At 47.7% G+C, this 22537-nt stretch overlaps 1 protein-coding gene across 1 annotated transcript; it reads right to left on the reverse strand.

Annotated features, from left to right (window-relative positions):
• Nucleotides 1–286: 286 nt before the first annotated feature.
• Nucleotides 287–7650, reverse strand: nrn1a (neuritin 1a). Its single transcript, XM_085989242.1, has 3 exons — nucleotides 7311–7650; nucleotides 3963–4107; nucleotides 287–1566 (listed from the first exon to the last, which is right to left on the reverse strand). Exons 1-3 carry the CDS (start codon nucleotides 7363–7365, stop codon nucleotides 1341–1343), a joined length of 426 nt encoding a protein of 141 aa, XP_085845368.1. The 5' UTR covers nucleotides 7366–7650; the 3' UTR covers nucleotides 287–1340.
• Between the last annotated feature and the right edge of the window lie 14887 nt (nucleotides 7651–22537).

Consider the following 22537-nt stretch of genomic DNA (forward strand, 5'->3'; position numbering starts at 1 on the left):
GTGTCTAATAAATCATCTATTGACCTTTCTCCTTATATATTACATCTAAACTGGTTCCTCTCTTAGGCGCTCCGGCACTATCCCCCCCCCCCCCCCCCCCCCACACCCATGCTCCCGTTATTTCCCTCTCTCTCTTTTTAAAACTATCACTCTGCTAGAAAATGGGAAACCTTAGAGCGACTCCTGTCTCGGATCGATTGCAGCCTGGGTACCATTTGAGCATCCTGCCTTATTAATTATGAAACATTCCGACTGATCCTAGAAGCATGACAAGCAGAGCCTGGGATTTAGATATTTTAAGTCATAATTTTAATACAAATCGTACAACAGCAGCTGTATAACCATATTCTAGCAGGTTAGTAACATGTTATACCATTTTATATAGTTGCCGTCTAAATCTTCGCTCCAACAACAAGCGACACTGTCATCTCAAACACAAAAACTTATATATATTTTTTTAATTTCTGGATATGTAGCTATATTTATGTTTTTTTTTTGCCGGTTTGTGTTGAGGGTAATCTGTGTTATTTTCTAAAATAATGATTGGTTCTCATACCGTTCTATTCGGCTACACAACATCCAAAAATAAGTCAGCATATATATATATTAATAATATATTTATATATATTTAAAATAAAGAAATTAAACCAAAAAAAAGAAAGCTTGTGAGGATGACAATATATCTTTACGATACGAAACAAAGCAGAGATTCTCCGAAGAAGGGAGGGTTTTTTTTGGACGGGGTCGTCACCATAGTTTTCTTGTCACATTAATGAGAGTTGTGAAATGATCAAAGCTCTAAGACTTGAATACGCACTGGATGGTGGCAGTAAGAACAGAACGAAGGTGTTAAATTATTCACCAGGAATCACACACAAAAGAGTGGACAGCGTTTTTGCTTTTCTTTCTCTCGTTCTCTCTCTCTCTCTCTCTCTTCCTCGGAAGGACCCCCAATATTTCGCGTGTGGCCCGAGGGCCGTTCCTGAGTTTTGAACCGAACACTGGGGTTCTAGTTTGCATCTTGTGGAGATGGTTCTCTGTGTGTAGTTTCAGGCGCAGTCTGTTTAGGATGGACGCCGCCGGTTGCTGCTCTGTTAAACATTTTGGCAAATAACACGAAACCGCCTTTGTGTAGATCAAAGAGTGGGGCAGGGGGGAGGGGGTGGGGATAAAGGGAGATATTTCCAATCCTAGCAAATGTCTTCTGGGTCACGGATGAATCGAAAGGTCCAGTAATTCTGAAATGATTGCAAAAAATCCACACAGTGTGTGCGTGTGTGCGTGTGTTTGGGTGTGTGTGGGGGGTGGGTGTGTGTTAAATGCTTTTTTGTGTAGTTTCCTTAGAGTATAATCCAGGTCAGTAAGGCGGACAATGTTAAAACGACCAAGGTGAAACGCTGGGGAATTATTGCGTCTGCAGAGTTATTCCTTTCGCACAGATCAAACAAACTGCCTTCGAAATCCAGATTTTTGGAATCTTCTTTGAGTTTTTCCCAAACATCGGTTGCTCCATCTTGACAGTCTGCGATGGCGGTGGTGGCGCATGCGTGAAAATCGTTCCAGTATCTAGATGAATTCAAAAATAAAATGTTTTTAAAATGCATAAAACGGCAGGCATCTTGCGACACATAAATAACACGAGCGCCCATAAGCGTTCAAATCTGGCTCACGCATTCAATGGCCCAATAATTTGCTTCTGCATTCTTGCTGCTTTCACCCCCCTCCCCTTTTCAAATCGTTTGGTGATCAAGTTGCTTTTTAATCGTTACTACAGTGACATGATTTACATTATTGCATTTTCTCAGATGTGCATTTTCTTGAACAAATCCAGGTGTTGTGATTGCATGCCTTTTTACTGTGTAGCACCTAAGCTGCATTAATCTTTATTGGGCTGAAAGTGGCTGCACGTTTGAGGGCTGTTTAAGTAGAACATTATCTATCTTTGGGAAATCGGCTAAAACACACGCACACACACATCAACTCCAGTAAATATTATATACATTGTTCATTAATAGATACGACTACATCATTTTTGTAGCGATTGTAATTTTTTTCTTTGTATAGATTTAAATCGAAGTTGATATTTAAAATAATATAAAACGTAAATGACAATGGCTTTCGGATTGTGTCGAGCGTTTGCAATAGCAGACCTTATTTTATGAATATTCTAAAATGGCAAGAACAGCCCATGTTTTATACATGTGTAATAAATAATGAGACATTGAGATGCCAGGGCGAGTGACTGTGTTCCTTTCTGTAGTATTTCTGCTGTAATTATATGTCCCAGAGGAGAACTGAATCATTTCTGATCTCCCCTTGCTCTCCCTCTCTACAGAACAGAGGCATAAAACAGCTACATTAAGCAAGGCGGGGATCAAAATACCGAATAAAAAAATTCTCAATTTGAATCCAGTATTGGCACAGTTATTTAAATACTTATCACACCACAAATGCAGCAAGCACAGTTCTGCTGGATTCTAAATATATTCGGGCTATTCTGTACGGGTCTGGGTGGAGTATTGTTTGGAAGGGAAAGCACATAATGAAAGCTGAAAGCAGTAATCGTTTGCTGTATTTTTCAGCGAATATTTCAGCACTTCGGCTTCATATACGGAAATATTTCCAATAGTTTATAATTAGTCTATTACATTGCGCTAGTTTCCCCCCGTGTGTCTCTGGATCGTTCGTGAGGTAGCCATTAGCTCCATTATAACAATATAGTATACCATAGGGTATTGAAAAGGGGGCAAAGGAGGATTGCACTTACTACCAAAAAAGGTTCTCAGTGAAAGTTAATTTAATATCCATTCAAGTCACCGTTATAGAACACAATCGGAGCATATTTATCAATGAGGAAGAAGACAATTGTAATGTAAAATGTTAAGTAGACACGACAGTACTTTTCAAATAAGGTTTGCGTAGTTCTTCATTCACATTCACGTTTCTTCTGTCATATGATAACGTACAGCCTATAAGTACTCGCTGCTGCCTGTCTTTCATATAGTCTATGTACATAGGCATATTTGCATGCATGTGACTTACATAGAGCAAAGAAGCGGTCGAAACACACGACAGATAAGAATCATCGTGTAACCCCGATAACAAGACACTCACTGTGGGACATTTCTGCACACAAGCAGGGCGCAGGTAAATACGCCTGTGCTCGTGTATCTAAATCTAACTGAGAGCCAGACCTTTCAGGAACAAAATTAGGAAACACTTCTACACACAAAGGGTGGTAGAAGTTTGGAACTCTCTACCGCAAACGGCAATTGATGCTAAATCAATTGTAAATTTTAAATCAGAGATTGATAGATTTATGTTAACCAAAGGTATTAAGGGATATGGGCCAAAGGCAGGTACATGGAGTTAGGTCACAGATCAGCCATGATCTCATTGAATGGCGGGACAGGCTCGAGGGGCTGAATGGCCTCCTCCTGTTCCTATGTTCCTATATATCTATAGCCATATACACCTAGGTATATACTGGTATAACATTTTAAAACCCATGGCTTGGTGCGGTGAATTGTATAATGTGGCTTATAGGCGTGGATTTATATATATTATATATATATACATATAGCTGGGGAATATGTGCAAATGCATCCAAACATTTATAAGTTTGCAAACTAGAATGTGTCCATACCCACCGTTGTAAGCACAATTATTAGCTGGTATTGCTTGTCTTGCCTATATATGGATGTGTATACTTGCGTGTGCAGATGTTGAAAGCATATACCAGCAACATGTGTGAAGAGGAGTTGTTGGGAGGGGGCGCTGGGAGGGGGATGTTTGTGGTGACCAGGTCGGTGTGGGAGGCCGTGTGTGTGTGTGGGGGGAGCCGTGTAAGGATGCGTGAGCCAGGCAGTGAATGAGCGTGAGTGCACACGCAATTTTCCTGTCTGCGTGCGATGTGTCCACGTGGCAGTGTGCGAGTTGGGTTGTCACAGCTCCATACTTACGAGCAGATGGTTTTAATATTCTGCTTGTCGTCCATGTCTTGCTGGTAACTTTGCACGTTGTCTCCCAGCTTCAGCAAACAATCCGAAAAACCTTTAAATACTCCATCGCACTTCCCAGCCGCCTGCACAGTATGGAACAGATATGCTGCAAAGCGACGAGAATTAAAATAGTGATAGTACAATGTCATTAATAATAATAGAATGTTATTATCATAAAAATATAAGACAACCACGGGAGTTAAAAACTAGGCGACAGTCAGAATAAATCGTCTTCATTTTAGGTGTTGTAGCCGATGATGTTCATCTGTCTAGGTCTATATATAAAAAACCCTGGTGTTTCTTTTACCAGAAGCCTGCTCTATTCCCCTTCCTCTGCTACTCGGTTAGACATTGATGGGAGCTACTCTATAAGTTTTAGAAAAAACAACACACCCGGTGTATTTAAAGATTAATTTTAAACTATCTGTAGTTGAAACCCTTCGGTAACCTTGCACTGTGCCAGATTGCATCCCCCTCTCCTCCCCACTTGTGAGCTGCACAAAGCTGCAGCCTCCTGGCTTTCACTTTCAGGTAAAAATCCTTCTTCTAACGTTTAGAATTGGCAACTTATTTCGAAGGATGGAGTGAAATAACCGGCAGTCTGAGCGCATTTTGTCTCTGGGATGTGTGGCTGCCTGGGTGTTGATTGTAAGCTGCCAGTCTCTGTCTCCTGTTTAACACAAATACAGCTTCAGATCTGATCTGCAAAGCGCTCGGCTGGACGAGGTGTTTTACTGCGTGGATGACTGGGTTTTCACAACTTTCCTATGTTGCCCGGGGTTATAACTTGGAAAGCTTCGAATACTGTGCGGATAATTCACGGAATCATGTACACTTTTAAAAAAAGAAAACAACCGCGGCTGTCCACTTCTGCTTGTTGGCCTCTTTTTGCTTGGGTGGTCAGAGCACACTCGATTGATTTTATTCTAAAAATTCAATTAGATTTATAGGCGAGTGGCTGGAGTTTGCTAGCGGAACCGTGTACATGTTATTTATCCCTATCAATCTTGCCCTAAGTGTTGGGGAATTAGAATCGTGTTGGCCTAATTGATCACGCTATGGATCCTGACCAAGTGGGCCTCACTGACAAGAGGGAGCCTAACAGAGTAAAACCAGCAGCATATGGTGCTGCAATATCTTGGCTAATATTCAGCTGGTGACAGCTTAGCTTTGTCAATGCTACTTGCTTAAAGACGCAGATTCGGGAGAGGGCCGCAGACACTGCACGAAGCTAGAATCAGTTCTGCCCCTCAATCTATATGGTGCTTTTTATATGTAGGTGGGCTGTGCCCTCGTTTCCCCTTAATACCCACTCTCAGCTACATCTAAAGGTCTAGGGCATTCTGAAAATGTGTCTTAGTAAACGGGTTAGCGCCCATCAGCGATTCAATTGGGCTTGGGGTAAATATTTAAGGATTTGGACTCAACATTATTACCTTTATATTTAAATGGTGTCATCCAACAAATTGTGCTAGCGAATTGTTCAACGGAAAAATATCAATAAATGTAGGAAATAAACAATATTAATAAAAGAAACAAAATACTCTCCCGTCTAAATTCGCTAGGAATATTACAATAAATACATTCGTAACGGGAGCCAATCTGTAATTCATAATACACCCATAGCTTAATGCGTAAACAAACACTTTTTAACATTGTATTTTAATGGGCAAAATATGAATACAGTGCTTATTAAAGTGAATTAAAACGACGAAGTGATTATCAACCACCTTTCTCTAAAAAAAAAGATGCACTAGATCCATTACCCGGACCAAATAAAATAAAGATGAGTGCTGTACTGGGAAAAGTCAAACACGCCGCTGGACCTCTGTGATAGTGAAGTGACAGAGGCTATTTTTAAAAATCAGACAAATACTTACAAAGGGAGGATATTTCCTACATGCTCGCGGCAAATTATTTACGATACCAGCTCTCAAATTCTCAACCTTTAAATTTAACGTTAATCCTTTTCTCCTCCAACAAATGAAGATCGCCCTGAATTTTCAACACATTTTCATTTATTATTCTGGCCAGCTCCGATTTTCATTAACGGAAGCGGTGCAATTTTCTCTCGGTGTCAATTTCTTTCCCTAGATCGTGGACATCATTTTTGGTATGGTGCTGGATGGAGCCGATTCCTGGATTATTGACAAAAGCCTCAGTTCCCCATCATAGTATCATTAATGAATTTTTGATGTGTTCAGGGGGGGCTACCATTTCTTTCTATTTAAATCACAGTGAAAACATCGATAAATTAATCCAATGGCGTTTTAATATTTGGGATATATTTCAGTGACCGTAATCCCAGTGCTAATACAAAAAAAACCGAATCAATGATTATGTTTTGAATCCCTGCTATTTTGGGGCGTGATAAGAATCGATGGATATATTTTTGACATAACATTGCACAGGCAAATCTCAAAATAACCGTTAATAAATATCCTCCAAACCGACTCTAACTAATGGGAGATGTGGACTCCAGACCCTCTAGTTGTGGGAGGCATTGCCAAGATCAGAGGGGGGTTGGTGCAAGTTAAATGTGGCTGGATGTCTCAGCCGGGGACCTGGGTTCCAGTCCCTTGGCAATGCTTTGCTCTTATTCCTTTGGGGGAGGGGGGGGGGGGTTCTAAACTCGAGTGTTACTCTATTTCATCAGCGTCCCCTTCGCCCAAGACGTTGACAGATTCTTGTCGTTACATTTGCACTCGTTGGTCGTGCAACATCACACGAGAGGGGGGGGGGGGGAAGAGAGGAGCTGAACATCAGATTTAAATTTCGATCCACGTCTGATTTTCCTCCCCCTTTATCGGGACGGAAACACGATGACACCGTCGCATTATCACTAACAGAATCGCCTTTCTCCCCCCCCCCCCCCCCCCAAGAAAGTTAAAATATAAAACGATGAACGAACGAGTGCTGGTTTTTCTGGTCTCTGTATCAGAATCGTGCACCGCCGGTAAATGAAGTGGTTTGAGACTAAATAAAGGGTCTTGATAAAGGATTTTGACCCGAAACGTTGACTCTAATTTCTCTCCACGGTTGTTGCCTGGCCTGCTGAGTTTTTCCAGCATTTTCTGTTGTTATTTTGGTTTGAGACTAATCTGACCGCACACTTCCGACAGCCCCCATCTTACCTAAAATCATGGTTTCAGTGCGAAACAAGAACCAGACAGCATGCACACTACATGCTGCACTGAACTGTACATACACTCGCGGCCAGGGTCAATGCTGACCACCACACCGACCAAAGGTTGCAATTGCTGCATAAAAATGAATGCATCGATTATGATGATTTTTTTTTATACTCACCGAGCTGTACAGCAAGAATAAGTACAAGGTACGCTCCGTTCAACGTAAGTCCCATCCTACATTGAGTAGAACCATTGGAGACTGAACGCGTTTCAAATGGTTATCTGCGAAAATGTGGGGAAAGGCCGGACATCGCACATTGCCAACAAGTTAGCGCTTCAAGTCATGGCACAGCGGAGCTGGGGCTGGAATGGTTCAGTCCTGCCTGAGTGAGAGGGAAAGGGGGAGGGGGAAGGCTCGCAGGCCACGCACACTCCTGACGTATGGGTTACACTTACTGAATCCGACTGGGGAAGCGCAAAGAAGACGCGCAGTTTCTTAGTCATCAGAGGCTCTGTATTATTCAGATCTATGCGCTAATGTGGAGATTATAAAGCATCCCCCCCTCCCTCCCTCGCCCGCCCTCTGCCACTCGTTGAAACTCTCACGGGAGGAGAGAGAGAGGGGGGGGGGTGGATACACACACAAGGAGTTGCCCCCCTCTGAGATTTGAAACTGAAAACTCAATGGAGTGAAGGTTATTGGAGGCATCTGGGAAGGGGCAATGTAAAGGGGAAAGTGGGGGAGAGATTCATTCTACCATGATTCTAAGCAACGCTTGGTGATTGTGAAGCTTTCGTTAATGGGCGAGCGAGCAGTTTGCAACAATCTGTGCTCTCGACTGTAGATACACCCGCTATCCCTTCCTAAATCGGGTTGGGGCAAACGAGGGCAAACATTTACACACACACACACACACTTTCGATTCTTTTTGATCTGCTCAAAGTCTTAACTTCCCAACACTGTTTATTGTGATGTTTAAACGATGTTCAAACATAGTCCTAAACCTAAAACGCAGACTTGCTACTATTCCTGGTGTCTTTGTTTTATTGACTCTGGGGCGGAGTCCGCCTTTTACTGGAGTAATGTTACTTCTCAGTCAAAAATAAAGAGAAATAATCAGCCCGTTGTTATTGAAGAATGACCCATTTCACAAGTTACCAAACAGTTTTTTACTTCACTAATTACAGGAACAAGAAGACACTTCTGCGCTGGTTTCTCTCTGGGGATTAATAAATCTCTCATAAATCATGTAAGATCCAAAATTAATCCGCAAAACCACTGATAATTGCTAAAGTGTTCGTTTAGATTCTAAAATACAGTTTCAATGTGTAGTGTGCTCGGGAATGGAGGGGGGAAGGGACACGTGTTGACCTAGATGTAAAACATTAAATGCAAATTAACCTGTCTGCCCAGCTCTTCCCCTGTAGTCGTCAGCTGTATCGTCAACTCTTCAACCGGGGGGAGAATCACAGTCGCAAGCAGCAACGTGCAAAAGCAAAGCGAAGCTGTCGATGGATCCGCACTGGAGAAAGGGAGACTGAGGATTGGGTTGTGTTATTTTTTTTTATATGAAGCCCTGGTAAATAATTCAACTCTCGGTGGGATTACTATTGAAATGAATGACGTCAGCCGGTGCGGTTTGATCAAAGTGGAGCCTCTCCTCCGCCCTGACGTCAATTGGAATCTCTTCGTGAACATGCCCTGACAAACCGCTGGACAGAATAATAATCAGAGATCGAGGGGAACCCGTCCGCGCAACCTCTACAAGAGCCCGCCCTCGCACTCCAACACAGGGCACCTCTAAGCCAGAGGAGCATGTTTAATTTCAAGGCTGGGGCGCCTTTGCTCTGAACCCCTGCCCCCCTCTGTAACCACCCCCTCCCCTCCCCTCCCCTCTCCCCCGGGGTAATACGGTCCCAGGACATTTCAGCCGCCAACCAGCCTTCACCTGCCAACAACTGTCTTAAAGCCGCAGCGTCATTCATTCCCTAGGGATTCGTTTTAAAATTCATTCACAAAATAAGGAGAGCTGACATCTTCCTTTAAAAGAAAATGACAGCATTCATTTTGTCAGATCGTGTAACGAAATCATTAAATACATTTTCTTGACGATTTAAATTTAGATTTAACCGAATGGCATATATAATATATATATATTGTTCTGACTCTGCAGGAGAAATTAACTTTCACATTTATTGAGCGCAGGATTTCCACGTTACTGCAAATACATGTAGTGTCCCAATCGGACCTTGGGTTCGTGCCTGTGTGTGCGTGTGTGTGGAGTGACATTTGAACCACTTTACGGGATTGTGACATTTCTCTTAACTTCTGAAACAGGCGAGTAGAGAGTGGCCCACACATATAAGGGAGAATTGGTTCCCGGGCACTGTTCAGCTTTGAGCAATGCAGTGGTGTTGTGGTAATGCACGTACACACTGGAATAATCCTGACAAACCGTTGTCCCATTTTTTTTGTTGTTGCTGATAAATTATACATTAGAATCAAAATCCACCATGTGAGTTGCAATTTAAATACATTCTGGTCGCAGATCTGCGTTCAAAACGATACATTGAAAAAGAATTCACAGCACAGAATGAAAGAGATCGGGTCACTCACACAAGTACAATGCTATATGATCTTTATTCCATTAAAATCGTGTGAAATGTTTTATGTAACTCTCTCTGAAGTCTGGAGATTGTTCAATATTTACAACCCACGCAAAGCCGTTTTCACAATGGAAATGTTTTATAAGGGACATTATTTGAAACTGCAATGTAAACATTAAAAAAAGCAAATATGAATAGAAGTTGCGATGGCCATTACTGCTATTTAGTAAAAAAATAAATCAATGTAATATATTTAATTTTGGTGCAGAGGTATTATCGCAGATCATAGATGATTAGAAGACAGTTTCTTAGGCTATATATAAAAACTGTAACAACCCGCGTGAAATCAGCAAATAATTAACTGCTCTTAAAAAAAGGACTTAATTACTTAACAATAAACCAGTCAGGGATCGGTTTGGCGGACAATGGTATTAAATACGATCAACTTAATCTAGTGTCAAATCCGCACACGTACGATCGTGAAAAGGCATGTTTGCAGTATAGGTAATATAAAACTAGTTGACAAAATGATAAGCGATAGATGACACAAAAGTAAATAACACCGAATCATTACAAAGTCTTTGAATCCTGGGATGAGAGGGTTGTCCTATGAGGAGAGAGGGAGTAGATTGGGCCTGTACTCTCTGGAGTTTAGCAGAATGAGAGGTGATCTCATTGAAACATATCCGGGTCCCCACGGGTGAGTAGGCGCTGGGTACTCACGCGTAGGCCCAACGAAAGTGCCAGTTTCGGGCATGCACTGCGCATACGTGGGAAACCGGAATTTCCGCTCCCCTGAAGGAAGGGGTTCACCGGTGGAACGCGTGCGCCTGGAACTTGCGTTTTTTTTACAGGTTTCTCCGGGAGGGTAAGTCTCCGGGAGCTACGCTTCTAAAAAGCAGGCGCAAGGCCTGCTTTTAACAAGGTAAGTGGTGAATTAAGTAAAATTAAAACATTTTTTCCACAGGTTTATTATTTTTAAATACTTTAAAGAAAGGTAAGTTTATTTTTAGCCCCGTTAGAAACAGTAATTAATTTTTTCAAAAATTTAAGTTAATGTTTAAAATAGTTATTTTATGTCATTTATAGTTATTTTAAAAATGTGATTTTAAAAAACAATTTATTTGAAGTTTTAGTTATGTTTTGGGGCTGAATTGTATTCATAGATTTGACAGCTCTTCCTGTCAAATCTATGAATACAGATTCCCTGCTACAATTGGCTCTCCATGGCCCACGTGATCCCAGGGGATGCTTCGAACTAACTGCGCCCCTGGGATACGCAAGCACTGCGCGCCAACAGTTGGAGCAGGCCCAGGATTGGAATCCCACGCGGGCCCACAGCTCAACGGCCGGCACGCTAGGTAAGTGCAGGTCGGAGGCTTGCACCTGCGGGAAGCCTCTGGCCCAAATTTCTCAGCCATTAGATTCTGAGGGAGATTGAGAGGGTAGATGCTGAGAGGTTGTTTCCCCTGGCTGGTGTGTCTAGAACTAGGGGGCATAGTCACAGGATAAGGGGTCGGCCATTTAAGACTGAGAGTAGGAGGAATTTCTTCACTCAGAGAGTTGTGAATCTTTGGCATTCTCTACCCCAAAGGCTGAATCGTTTGCCGGAATTTTGCCGGCGTTGAGAGGACGGGGTCGGAGGTGGGTCAGTTGTGGAATTTGAAATGATTGACAGCGGGTCAGAATTCATGCTCACCAATCAAAAGGGTTTGTTAGACTCAAAACAGTGGTTGGGTTCGGGGTTCGCTCTTGGTGCTCTCTGGAGCCTGCCATCATCACGTGGGCTCTGGGTGCTGCAAGGGCATTGTCCAGATTCGAGTACCCCAAAGTTACAGTCTCTGTTTGGGTACTTTACCTTGCAGGGATGATTCTTCGCCGACAGCTTGAGTTTGCATGAAGATAGTCGCAGGCCGGCTGAGGCTGAAGGCCCGATGATTCGAAGCCTACCCTCAGTTGGCCTTCCCCGGGTGGTCTTCCCTCCTCCTCCCCTCGTCGCGTCCCGCTTCGCCTGGCCTGAATTGCCCATGTTCGCCCGACCCGGTGTCGGGGCAAGTCCAGATGGAGTTGGAGAGGGCACGGGCAAAGGCCAGGGGGTAAGCGCGGGACGGGGGAAGAGCAGCACCCACGAGGGTGAGGGGCCGAAGAACCAGGGAGCGGCAGTACCGACAGCAGCAGAGCAGGAGTCCCTTCTTCTTCTTTTACCACTACCCCTCCCGATTGCTACCTGGGGGCCTTCAATTATACCTTCGTCGAAAAACCCTTATCTGCCCGCCAAATCAGGTTAGTTCTTTGTTTTATTTTTGGCAGGCTAGTTAAAATAATGGTAGCAATCTATACTGATGGGTTTTAGATGGCCGGAAATTGCATCTATCGGCCCGATAATTGACTCGTATTGTCCTGAATGTCCTTGATGGGCTTGTCCAGCCTCGATGGATGTGTTTAATCTGTTTCCGATTATGCATGCAAACTGTTTGATGGCTTTAACTGTAGGCCTCATTGAATTTAGATCTGCCTCTAATTCGGCCTAATACATAATTCACAGTTTGTCTGGGTCTCAAAACACAAAGTTCTTTTCACAGGAAACCTGCAGCCTTAGTTTCGATTTACCTCAAACTGCCTGGGCTGCAGAATCCATTTTGGAGACCCGTAGGCTTTCTGCCACGAGGCACCTTGGGTACCCTTTTTAATTTCAAAAGAAATGTCAACGCAGGGTCCCTTTTATCGATAATAACCTTTGGGGAAATGCACAAATTTTGCAAATCTTACATTCCCCCTGTGATACTAAAACTTGCTTGAAGTATCATACTTTTCCAAGGTGAGCAAAATTTTTCTGACCCTCCATAGTCAGCCTTCCCCTGTAATTATCTGTCTAATATACCCACGACACATGCACTTCCCATTCCGTGAAAATGTAGTGCACATCAGCATACAAAGAGTAAAATTACTGGCTTTACACACACATCCAAGCATGGAGGGGGTCCTACACCCCTGCACCACTTGGTACACATATCTTTATTAAACCGCGTTGCAAAAGAAAACAACAACAGAAAAACCTTTAATTGAAAATAACAAACACAAAGAAACAACACTTCTTCAATCGAAATACAGGAAAAAAAAACTTAAACCGGTGTATCTTCCTCCACCTTTACATAATGTTCTTTCCAAAAGCTCTGGTTTCGGAATTCTGACCACCGACCTTTTCCCTTACACTGGATGCAAACTACATACAGCACTATTCCGAACTGGCAAACCACGAGAATGTGAGAAGCCAGCCTGATCCACGAAGGGACCTCTATATTATTGAAAAGGTTCCACCAGGGTGGAGTCACAATATCTAATATCTTAGTCCCTATCTCTACTGTTTTCTGCTTGAGAGTGTAGAAATGTTTCTGTGAAACTATAACGGCTTTTAGAATTTTGGTCAAATGTTCAGGGAGAGGGGGAATTTTGTAGCCAAAGTGCGCTACGTACTTCTGCAAGTTCGTAAAATTCCCCTTCACAGTGAGGTGAACAGTGGAGGGTTCAGGGATGGGGAGAATTCGCTCCTGGGCCACTCGAACTTCTGCCTTGGGTTTAAAACAGAAACTGCTGTCACTAACCGGGCACCAGCTGTGCTGTCCGTGCTGGTAGTGGGACGCGCCGGTGGTGACACAGTATGTCCCACCCCCTATATATGCTACCTGCAGGGGAACATGGCCTTGTGCCATTGCCTCCATGGTGCAATTTATAGGCTTCGCGTCAGCAGCTCTGAACCCACACTGCGGCCTTGAAAAGGCATTCAAGTGCTGGGGACACAGGATTATGTGTGCTCCCCGGCTCCGGCACCCTGAGAGGTCAGTACCTGTCATAGCGTGCTCCCACTTAATGACGTAAGCCGGGACCGCTGTGAACCGAATGTGTGCACCCCCCTGAATGACTCCAATGTTCTCAACCCTGTATATCGGGGCAGGTCGGGCTGTCCTACCCATGACCGGCATCTTAACTACTACTCCCATGATTGTGTGGTTGGACCGCCCACAATCCACGGGGACTGGATAGGCTTCGGAGGCTAGCCGGAGTTGGCACGGGCTCAATGTGTTCTCAAAAGGGTGGAGGGCTGCGAGGTGCTTGTTGCTAATCCAGGAGGGGACCAAACCTTGTTTTAAATCCTCCAGGTTACTGCGGCCCTCGCCCAGTAACCACGCCCCGTATAGCATGCACACCTCATTCTGCACAGCTTGGTCAGAAGCATTTCTGTCCTCCCTTATGAGAGCATTTACCGTCTTTGCGTGCTTTTCCAACTCGGCTATAATCTCTTTTAAATGGACCGTCATGGCCTGGTCCTCATGCAACTCTGAGCCCACTACCTTGTTCTCATCCAGTAATATCCTTTTTAACTGTGTTTTTAAACCGTTTATCTGGGTCTGCAGCTTTGTGTCATCCAAGCTGTTGATGACAGAGGACCCAGTGTTAAACGCAGTAAAAACATCATTCCATACACCCCTTCTTTGTCTCCCTGGGTTACCCAAAAATTCCCGGCGTGTGGTGTAGAGTTCGGTCTTGTCCACGTGGGCAAAATCGAACTCGTAAAACTTCTTGAACATGTCTTTTAATAGGGCCTGGCATAACTGCTCTGTTTCTTTGGGGCACCACTCCGGTAAATGTACCTCCGTGAGATTTAAAATCACAGAGGCTGCCGCGTAGTGAACCCCCTGGTACAGCATCTGATTGGTGGGGACTAGTACCAATCTGTTCCCTGGTCCCTTGGTGGTGGTGGGGCATTCTTCCCTGGATAACCTTGCCACCTGCGCCGTGGGTGGGGGCTTACGGGGGCGGGTTACCAGCTCAGTGGCATTGACTGGGATCTGGGAATACGGGGCTGCACACACCTTCCGGCTGGCATCCCACCTTATCCCCTTCCCGGTGTCGTGCCACTGCCGGTGGAACATAATGGATATGCCTGCGGGGCAGACCATCTCTAACCCCCACATACAGCTGTAAATACCTTGGTCCGGTTCCCAACACTTGTCCCAGCACACACTCAGTCCTCCATGAGTCCCGGTAATTGTCCGATGGGTGTTATTCCCCAAGCGCTCCCATTCGACTTCGGGGTTCCTCATGTCCTTGCTCAACTTTCGGAGCCACCACCATCTGTCCAGTGGAATGTGTCCTTTGCATGTTAAACATATGCGCTTTCCAACAGTGATGCTGACCCCCGTGGAAACGACTCGCACCCGGGGGCACAGGAGGGAGGCTTCCCCGTACGTGAATCCGGTCTGGCTGGAGTACTGAGACGAATTGGACCCCAACCATCCTGGCCACCTTCCCTCGTGGAAGTAGACAGCGGTCTCCTCCGTATCCTGTTCGCCGCTCCCATCGATCGCCAGGGGCGCCTTGTCTCCCGAACACCCATAGATGTGGGAGTCTTGGACGTCACCCCTCCTCTCCTTGCTCATCCCAATTAGGGCGAATAGGACCATGATCCAGTACATCCCGAACATCTTCCTGCAAAAAGATGTAAAAACATGCAGCCAGGTCCCAAAGAGATTCTCTGGCTTGGTGAGGCATGGTCGGGTCCCGCGACCTTGACCCAAATATACACACTCTCGGCAGATTTCTTATTCAAACTACCCATCACCTTATTTAACCTAAGCTAAACACCCAAACTTAAGCTAAATAATTACCCCTACTTAAACTTAAATTTAAACTAAACTATATACATCTGCTGCCCGGTGACGGGCGGCCAGGCTAACCTTTGGTCGGACTGCGGCTCGCCGCTACCCCCGGCGTGACCGCACCGTCCTTCACGGTTGGTCCCTCACAGCCCGAGGCTGCTGGCTGAGGACCTGTGTCCTTGGACCCCTCCCTGACTCGAGGGGCGGCCCTTGGTAACTGGAGGGCTGGTGACCATGGCTTTCTCGGCTGGGGTGTCCGTGGGGACCTTCTGGGGCTTTGGCAGGTGGGGCTGTCTTGGCCGCCGGGCCTTTTACCCGAGCCGCTGCTCCCCCGGGCTTGACCCCTCCCGAACCTGGGCTGGGGGCAGGTAACGTTTCGCAGCCTGCTGCTGCGAGCTGAGAGTCTCCGCCCCCGGGTCCCACGGCTGGGTCCGGGGCGGGGTTTTCGACCTCAGGTCCCTCCCTCTCGTCTGGATCCCAGAAGAGTGGGGGCGTGTCCCAATCGATGGGCTGGATGGCCCCTCCCTTCAAGCAAGCCACAGTGCCTGCCTGTGCAGTCTGTGAACTGGCTCCTGCTGCAGGCTGAGGATTTTTATCCTCAGACCTTACCCCAACTGGCTGTTTTCCCCATTCAGGCTGAAACAGCTTGCACTGGTTGATGTGAAACCATTTCATATGCAGGGGCATCTTCACGGCGTATACCATGGGGCTGGCTTTGTCTACAATACTGTAGGGCCCCATAACAATGGCTCCAAACTACCCACTCGGGCATAGTTTCTTACCATGACCTGATCTCCTATTTCCCACTCGTGGTGCTTCCTTGGCTCGAGCAGCAATCGGTTGCTCCGATGCTGCCTTCCCATGTTCCCGGCCGCCTTCCCATGGACCTGCTTCAGGTGCTCAAAAGGTTTCGGGCGAACTTGTCCCGGTTTACCTCCCTGAGCTGACCCTCCGTGAGCACCAGGGCTAGTACATGGGTGCGGGTCCGCATAACTCTGCCAGTCATCAGCTCATACGGGGAATACCCCGTGCTTTTAGACTGGCTGGCTCGGATCCCCATCAAAACCAACGGTAGGACTTCGGCCCATTTACGAGGCGAGTCCACCGTTTCCTTTCTTAACCTTTCCTTAAGGGTCCGGTTCATGCGCTCTACGATCCCCGATGACTGGGGGTTGTGGGCTATGTGCCATTTCCCCTCGATGCCCAGCAGCATCAGGGTGTTCTGCATCACCTGTCTGGTGAAGTGACTCCCTTGGTCGGACTCCATGAACTGTGGCAGTCCCCACCTTGAGAACACTTCCCAGACTAAGATCCTGGCAGTACCCAGAGCTGTGGCAGTTCTGCAGGGAAAAGCCTCTACCCACTTGGTAAACACGTCCACCAGGACTAGGCAGTATTTATAGCCTCCCTGGGCGGTGGGCAGGGGCCTGATGTAGTCGACTTGTATCGGCTACCATGGTCCCTCTACCCTCCTGACGTGTCCCATGGGGACCTTCCTTCTGCGGGGGTCAGGGTTGTTTGCAGCGCACACGAGACAACCTGCACAGAACTCGCGGACGTCGTCCCTGAGTCCCGGCCACCATCCCGCCTGTTCCACCCATTGCCAGGTAGTTTCAGGCCCGGGGTGTCCCGCTCCTGGACCCCCATGGGCCAGTTGAAGGAATTCCCTCCGGTGCTGCTGCGGTACAACCCACTGCCTCCCCCAGAACAGCATACCCTCTTTGATGGAGAGAGTCGCTGTGCCGTACGGACCTTCTATCTCCTTTCCCTTAGTTATGGCGCTGAAGACTGTTTTGAGGGCGGGGTCTTGGGCTTGGACCGTCTTGAGGTCCGGGGCTAACGCTACTCCTACATTCCCTTGGGTCCCGTCCCTACCTCTGACCGCCGCCATGGGCCTGGATCCGAATGGGTCCCAGAAAATGCCTGTGCGGGCACCCTCCTTGGCGCGCAAGTCAGCCTGCTGGTTGCCCTGACCACGAGGTTCTGTGGAGGAATGGGCCTTCACATTGTGGATAAAAACCTCTCCTTCCTCCCCCACAGCTGCCAGGATTTTTACCAGCAGGGGCTTTACTGTGAGGGGTCTCCCGTCAGTGGAGGTATATCCGCGGCGGGACCAGATGGCCAGGTACTCAGTACACGAATTGCACATAAACATACTGTCCGAGCAAATCGTGTAGGGGTGGGGAAGATCTCAGGGTGTGTAACAACGTACACCACCGCAGAGAGTTCAGCCTGCTGGGCGCTCATGGTGCTGGGGAGCTTGATCGCCAGGGCAATGTTTGCCGCTGGGTCGTAAACTCCACACCCCGTGAGACGCTTGCCAGCCGATACCGTGCTAGAACCATCTACATAAATCTCGCGGCCTGTGGGATGTATCCCGGCCCGTAAACCTATGTTCACTTCCCAAACTCCTTCTATGGAACACCGGTGGGCTGTTCCAGGATATACCATGTTGGCTGTGAGCTTTGGCTCACAGAGACCCTTCACCTTCAGATCCATCTGTGAAAGGAGCAAGGTCCAGCGGGCAATGTGGGCACTGCTCACTGTCCCATCCTTGATCCTCCCATCCAGAAGCATCTGGGTGGGTGTGTGATGGGTGAGGAGGATGATGGGAGAGGTGCCTGTGAAGATCAAAGATCTTTTCACAGCCCAATGTGTGGCCAAAAGATGCCATTCACAATTGGAATAGCTCCTCTCCACATCTGTGAGTATTCTGGAGGAGTAGACCACCGGCCGCAGCCGGCCGTGCCGCTCTAGGAGCAGCACAGCACTCAGGCTGTCCCCGCTGGCCGCTACCTCCAGGAAAAACTCTTTCCCCCCATCTATGGCTCCTAAAGCTGGTGCGGTCTGCAAGTCTTCCTTGAGCCTAACAAATGCTGCCTGGCAACCCTCATCCCACAACCACTCCACTCCCTTGTGTAGGAGTCAGAGCAGAGGGGCTGCGGTAGCTGCATAGTCCTCAATGAAGTCTCTACAGTATCCGGTGTACCCCAGGAAAGACCTCACACCCGTCACTGTGTTGGGGACCGGTAGTTCTTGCACTGCCTCCCTCCTAGCCTTATCTATGGCCCTTTCTCCAGCGTGCACGATCAGACCGAGGAATTTCACCTCCTGCTGGCCGATCTGCGCCTTCTTGGGATTCACCTTGAAACCCTTCTGTTCTAACAGCTCCAGCAGTTCGGCCAATAGTGGGCCATTTGGTGTATTTGGACTTTCAGAAGGCTTTCGATAAGGTCCCGCATAAGAGATTAGCGTGCAAAATTAAGGCACATGGGATTGGGGGCAAGGTATTGACTTGGATAGAGAACTGGTTGGCGGACAGAAAGCAAAGAGTTGGAATAAACGGGTCGTTTTCCGAGTGGCAGGCAGTGACTAGTGGGGTACCACAAGGATCGGTCCTAGGACCCCAGCTGTTCACAATATATATTAATGATCTGGATGAGGGAATTGGATGTAATATCTCCAAATTTGCAGATGACACAAAGCTGGGTGGGAGGGTATGCTGTGAGGAGGATGTCATGAAACCCCAGTACGATTTGGACAGGTTAGGTGATTGGGCAGAAACATGGCAAATGCACTATAATGTGGATAAATGTGAGGTTATCCACTTTGGTGGCAAAAACAGGAAGGCAGATTATTATTTGAATGGCAATAGATTGGGAGAAGGGGAAGTGCAAAGAGACCTGGGTGTTCTTGTGCACCAGTCGCTGAAGGTAAGCATGCAGGTGCAGCAGGCGGTTAAGAAGGCAAATGGTATGTTGGCCTTCGTAGCAAGAGGGTTCGAGCACAGGAACAAGGATGTCTTGCTACAGTTATACAGCGCCTTGGTGAGACCGCACCTTGAGTATTGTGTGCAGTTTTGGTCGCCTTATCTGAGGAAGGACGTTCTTGCCATGGAAGGAGTGCAGCGAAGATTCACCAGGCTGATACCTGGGATGGCAGGAATGATGTATGAGGAGAGATTGCGTCGATTGGGCTTATACTCACTGGAGTTTAGAAGATTGAGAGGGGATCTCATCGAAACCTATAAAATTCTGTCAGGCCTGGACAGACTAGATGCTGGAAGAATGTTCCCAATGGCCGGGGAGTCCAGAACCAGGTGTCATAGTCTAAGGATAAGGGGTAGGATATTTAGGACTGAAATGAGGAGGAATTTCTTCACCCAAAGAGTGGTGAACCTGTGGAATTCTCTGCCACAGAGGGCGGTGGAGGCCAGTTCATTAAATATATTCAAGAAAGAGTTGGATATATTTCTTAAGGCTAAAGGGATCAAGGGATATGGGGAGAAGGCAGGGACAGGGTACTGAATTTGAATGATCAGCCATGATCTCATTGAATGGCGGAGCAGGCTCGAGGGGCCGAATGGCCTACTCCTGCTCCTATCTTCTATGTTTCTATGCTCCTCTTTCGAATCGGTGAACAGGAGCAGGTCATCCACATATTGACAGCTGACTAAAATCCTTCAAACCGTCTGCCATGCGCTGATGGAAGATGCTGGGGCTATTATGGAAGCCCTGAGGCAAGCAGTTCCATGTGTACTGTTGCCCTTTAAACGTAACGGCAAACTTATACTGATCCTCCCTCCTTACAGGGATGGACCAAAACCCATTGGAAATATCCAGCACCGTGAAAGTGGTCGCGGATGCTGGAATACTCCCGATCAGGGCGGCAACTGCTGCCACTGTAGGTGCACAGGCTGGGATGTTACTATTGAGCACCCGATAGTCCACCGGGGCCCTCCAGGAATTGTCCGGCTTTCTGACCACCACAACAGAGAGTTTACATGGGTGGCTATCGGCCTCAGAACTCCTTGCCGCACTAACGAGGACATGGCTGCTTCCATGTCTGGCTCTGCTTCTCTGGGGAAGTTATACTGTTTCTGTGGTCGGGCCATGGGGTCCCCGTCTACTCTGACCTCAAACCCTGTGACCGTCCCGCAGTCGTGTTTGTGAGTGGCAAATGTGGCCAGGTGGGCCTGCACAAATGCCTGGAACTCTGGTGGGGTGTTGCTGACCATGAGCCCGAGGTTATAATCCTCTTTGGGCTTCATGGTGCAGAGGGTCCCCTTCCCTTCCTTACCCGGGATAACTACGATCTCACCATTCTTTACCTTTCCTGCCCCCCAGAGGCAGTGATTCCTTAAATCCACTAGGATCCCATGACCTACGATAAAATCGGCCCCCAGGACCCCTCTTCCACCCTTCACTTCCCAATTCATCAGGACGCACGTTCACGTGGAGTGGAGCGGTCCTATCCGAATGGCGAGCGGGATGGAAACCAAGCCAGCCTGCTCCTTACCCGTGAACCCCGATAGACTGTATGGGACCCCACTAGAGAGAGGCGAGGTGGTGGGGTTAGCTGAGTAGATCACGGTGCGTGATGCCCCCGTGTCCAACAGATAGGTCCCCGCGACCTTTTCCACCTCCATCTCCATCTCCATCATGCGTCTCCTCCACTCATCATATCGGAGCGAACACAGATACACAGGCTGCGCCGGCTCTAGTCACGGTTGTGGGTTGGATGGGGCTGACGGGGTGAGAGCACCGGTGGCGGCTGCTACTCTCTCCTAGCCAGTCAGCAAGGACCTCATGGCATCCAAAAGCGACTCGACCTCTGCGGAAGGGGCCCCTACCCCCGCCTTTTGGGCCGGGGCTGTGGGATGCTTTCCCTTGTTATCCTTCCAAGGGTTCTTACACTCCTTCCACCAGTGACCATCCTTCCCACACCCGTAACAATTGGTCTTTGTGCTGGGGGTGTTACTCCCTTCCTGGTGCCACTCTTTCCTACTCGGTCCGGGTTTTACCTCATGCAGCTTACCCTTGGGTGGGTGTGCATCGGCTCCCTACCGTTTTTATAGGCCAGAGTGAGCTGCCTAATTACCGTGATTTCTGTGGTCTGGGGATCTTTGGGGTCGAACCAGGCTTCTGCCTTGGTCCGGATCTGTGGCAAGCTGTTCGCCACTAGACAACGGAGCCAATGCGTCAGAGGATCCCCGTTCAGGAATCCCCGGTCCCGTGTCCCCGGGCAGGCTTTCCGGTATACCGGCCACAACTGGTCCGCAAAAGCCTGCGGGGTCTCCCCTGAGAGCTGTACCGTTTTCTCCACGTGGGAGAATGGACTTTCCTCATCCATCCCCATGGCCTCCAGAACCGCGTCTCTAAGCTCCTTGTACCCACTCTGTCCCCTTTTACACTCTTCAGAGAGGGATTGGAGGAGATTACTCTCCAGGGAGAATAGCAGCATCTTGACCTTTTCAGCGTCATTGCAATCGTTGATGCTGGTGGCCTGCTCTATTTCCCTGAAGTGGATCGAGGGGCCTCCCTTGGCGGAAAGCTTCGGGACATGGTTGACCATAACCCTAAGCTGTTAGGTGTTAAAGGTGTTAAAGGGTAATATGAACTGGTTTTGGAGGGGTCCCTCATCTTCGCCATTGGCGGGTGGGCCGAACCTCCGATGCCGTACTGGGCACATCGGCTCCGGTTCCGACTTTTCGGGCGGGGGTTGCTCTACCTCCGCCTCCACCTCTGGCTCCTTGCTGGGCTCCACCCCCCTTGCTGCCAAACCTCACTGAAACTTGGCGCTATGGGTGGTGGTCGTGAGGTCTCCTCTTTTTCAACCGGGTCATCCCTAGACACTACTGGTGACACTGGAACTGTTCTCCCCTCGTTCCCCATAAAATCTGCCTGACCTGCCTTTGGGCTTATGAGGCATACCATGCCTTTTGCCTTCCGGAGGGCCCGGCTCAGATTTTCTATTCTCTCCTGGCAGGGGCCCTGGTCTGCCTCCTCAAACCCCTGTTCATTAGCTAGCTTGTAAGCGGCTTTGACCTCCTGCACTTTCTCTTCCTGTTCCCTAACCTGCCTTGCCATGCGGGCATTTTTCTCCTGCAACCTTGACTCATTTCCCTTGGCCTCGGTGACTTGACACTGTAGGTATTCCAACTGGGCCTTGTGTTCCCTTACTAGATGTACTCTTTCTTGGTTCAAAGCCTGCAGAGCTACTAACAACTTTTCCCCCGCGAGAGCCTTATCCTGGATCTCCAGGGCTGACTCCCTTAACTCGACTGCCTGTGCGGCAACGAGCCCGTCCAGAAGCTGGATCTGCTTTTTAAAGCACATCAGCCAAACTGCTTTCTCTAAGG

The sequence above is a fragment of the Somniosus microcephalus genome, chromosome 5 (assembly GCF_052327205.1).
Source record: "Somniosus microcephalus isolate GS21.2 chromosome 5, FLI_Smic_1.0, whole genome shotgun sequence".
In the NCBI taxonomy this organism is placed as follows: Eukaryota; Metazoa; Chordata; class Chondrichthyes; order Squaliformes; family Somniosidae; genus Somniosus; species Somniosus microcephalus.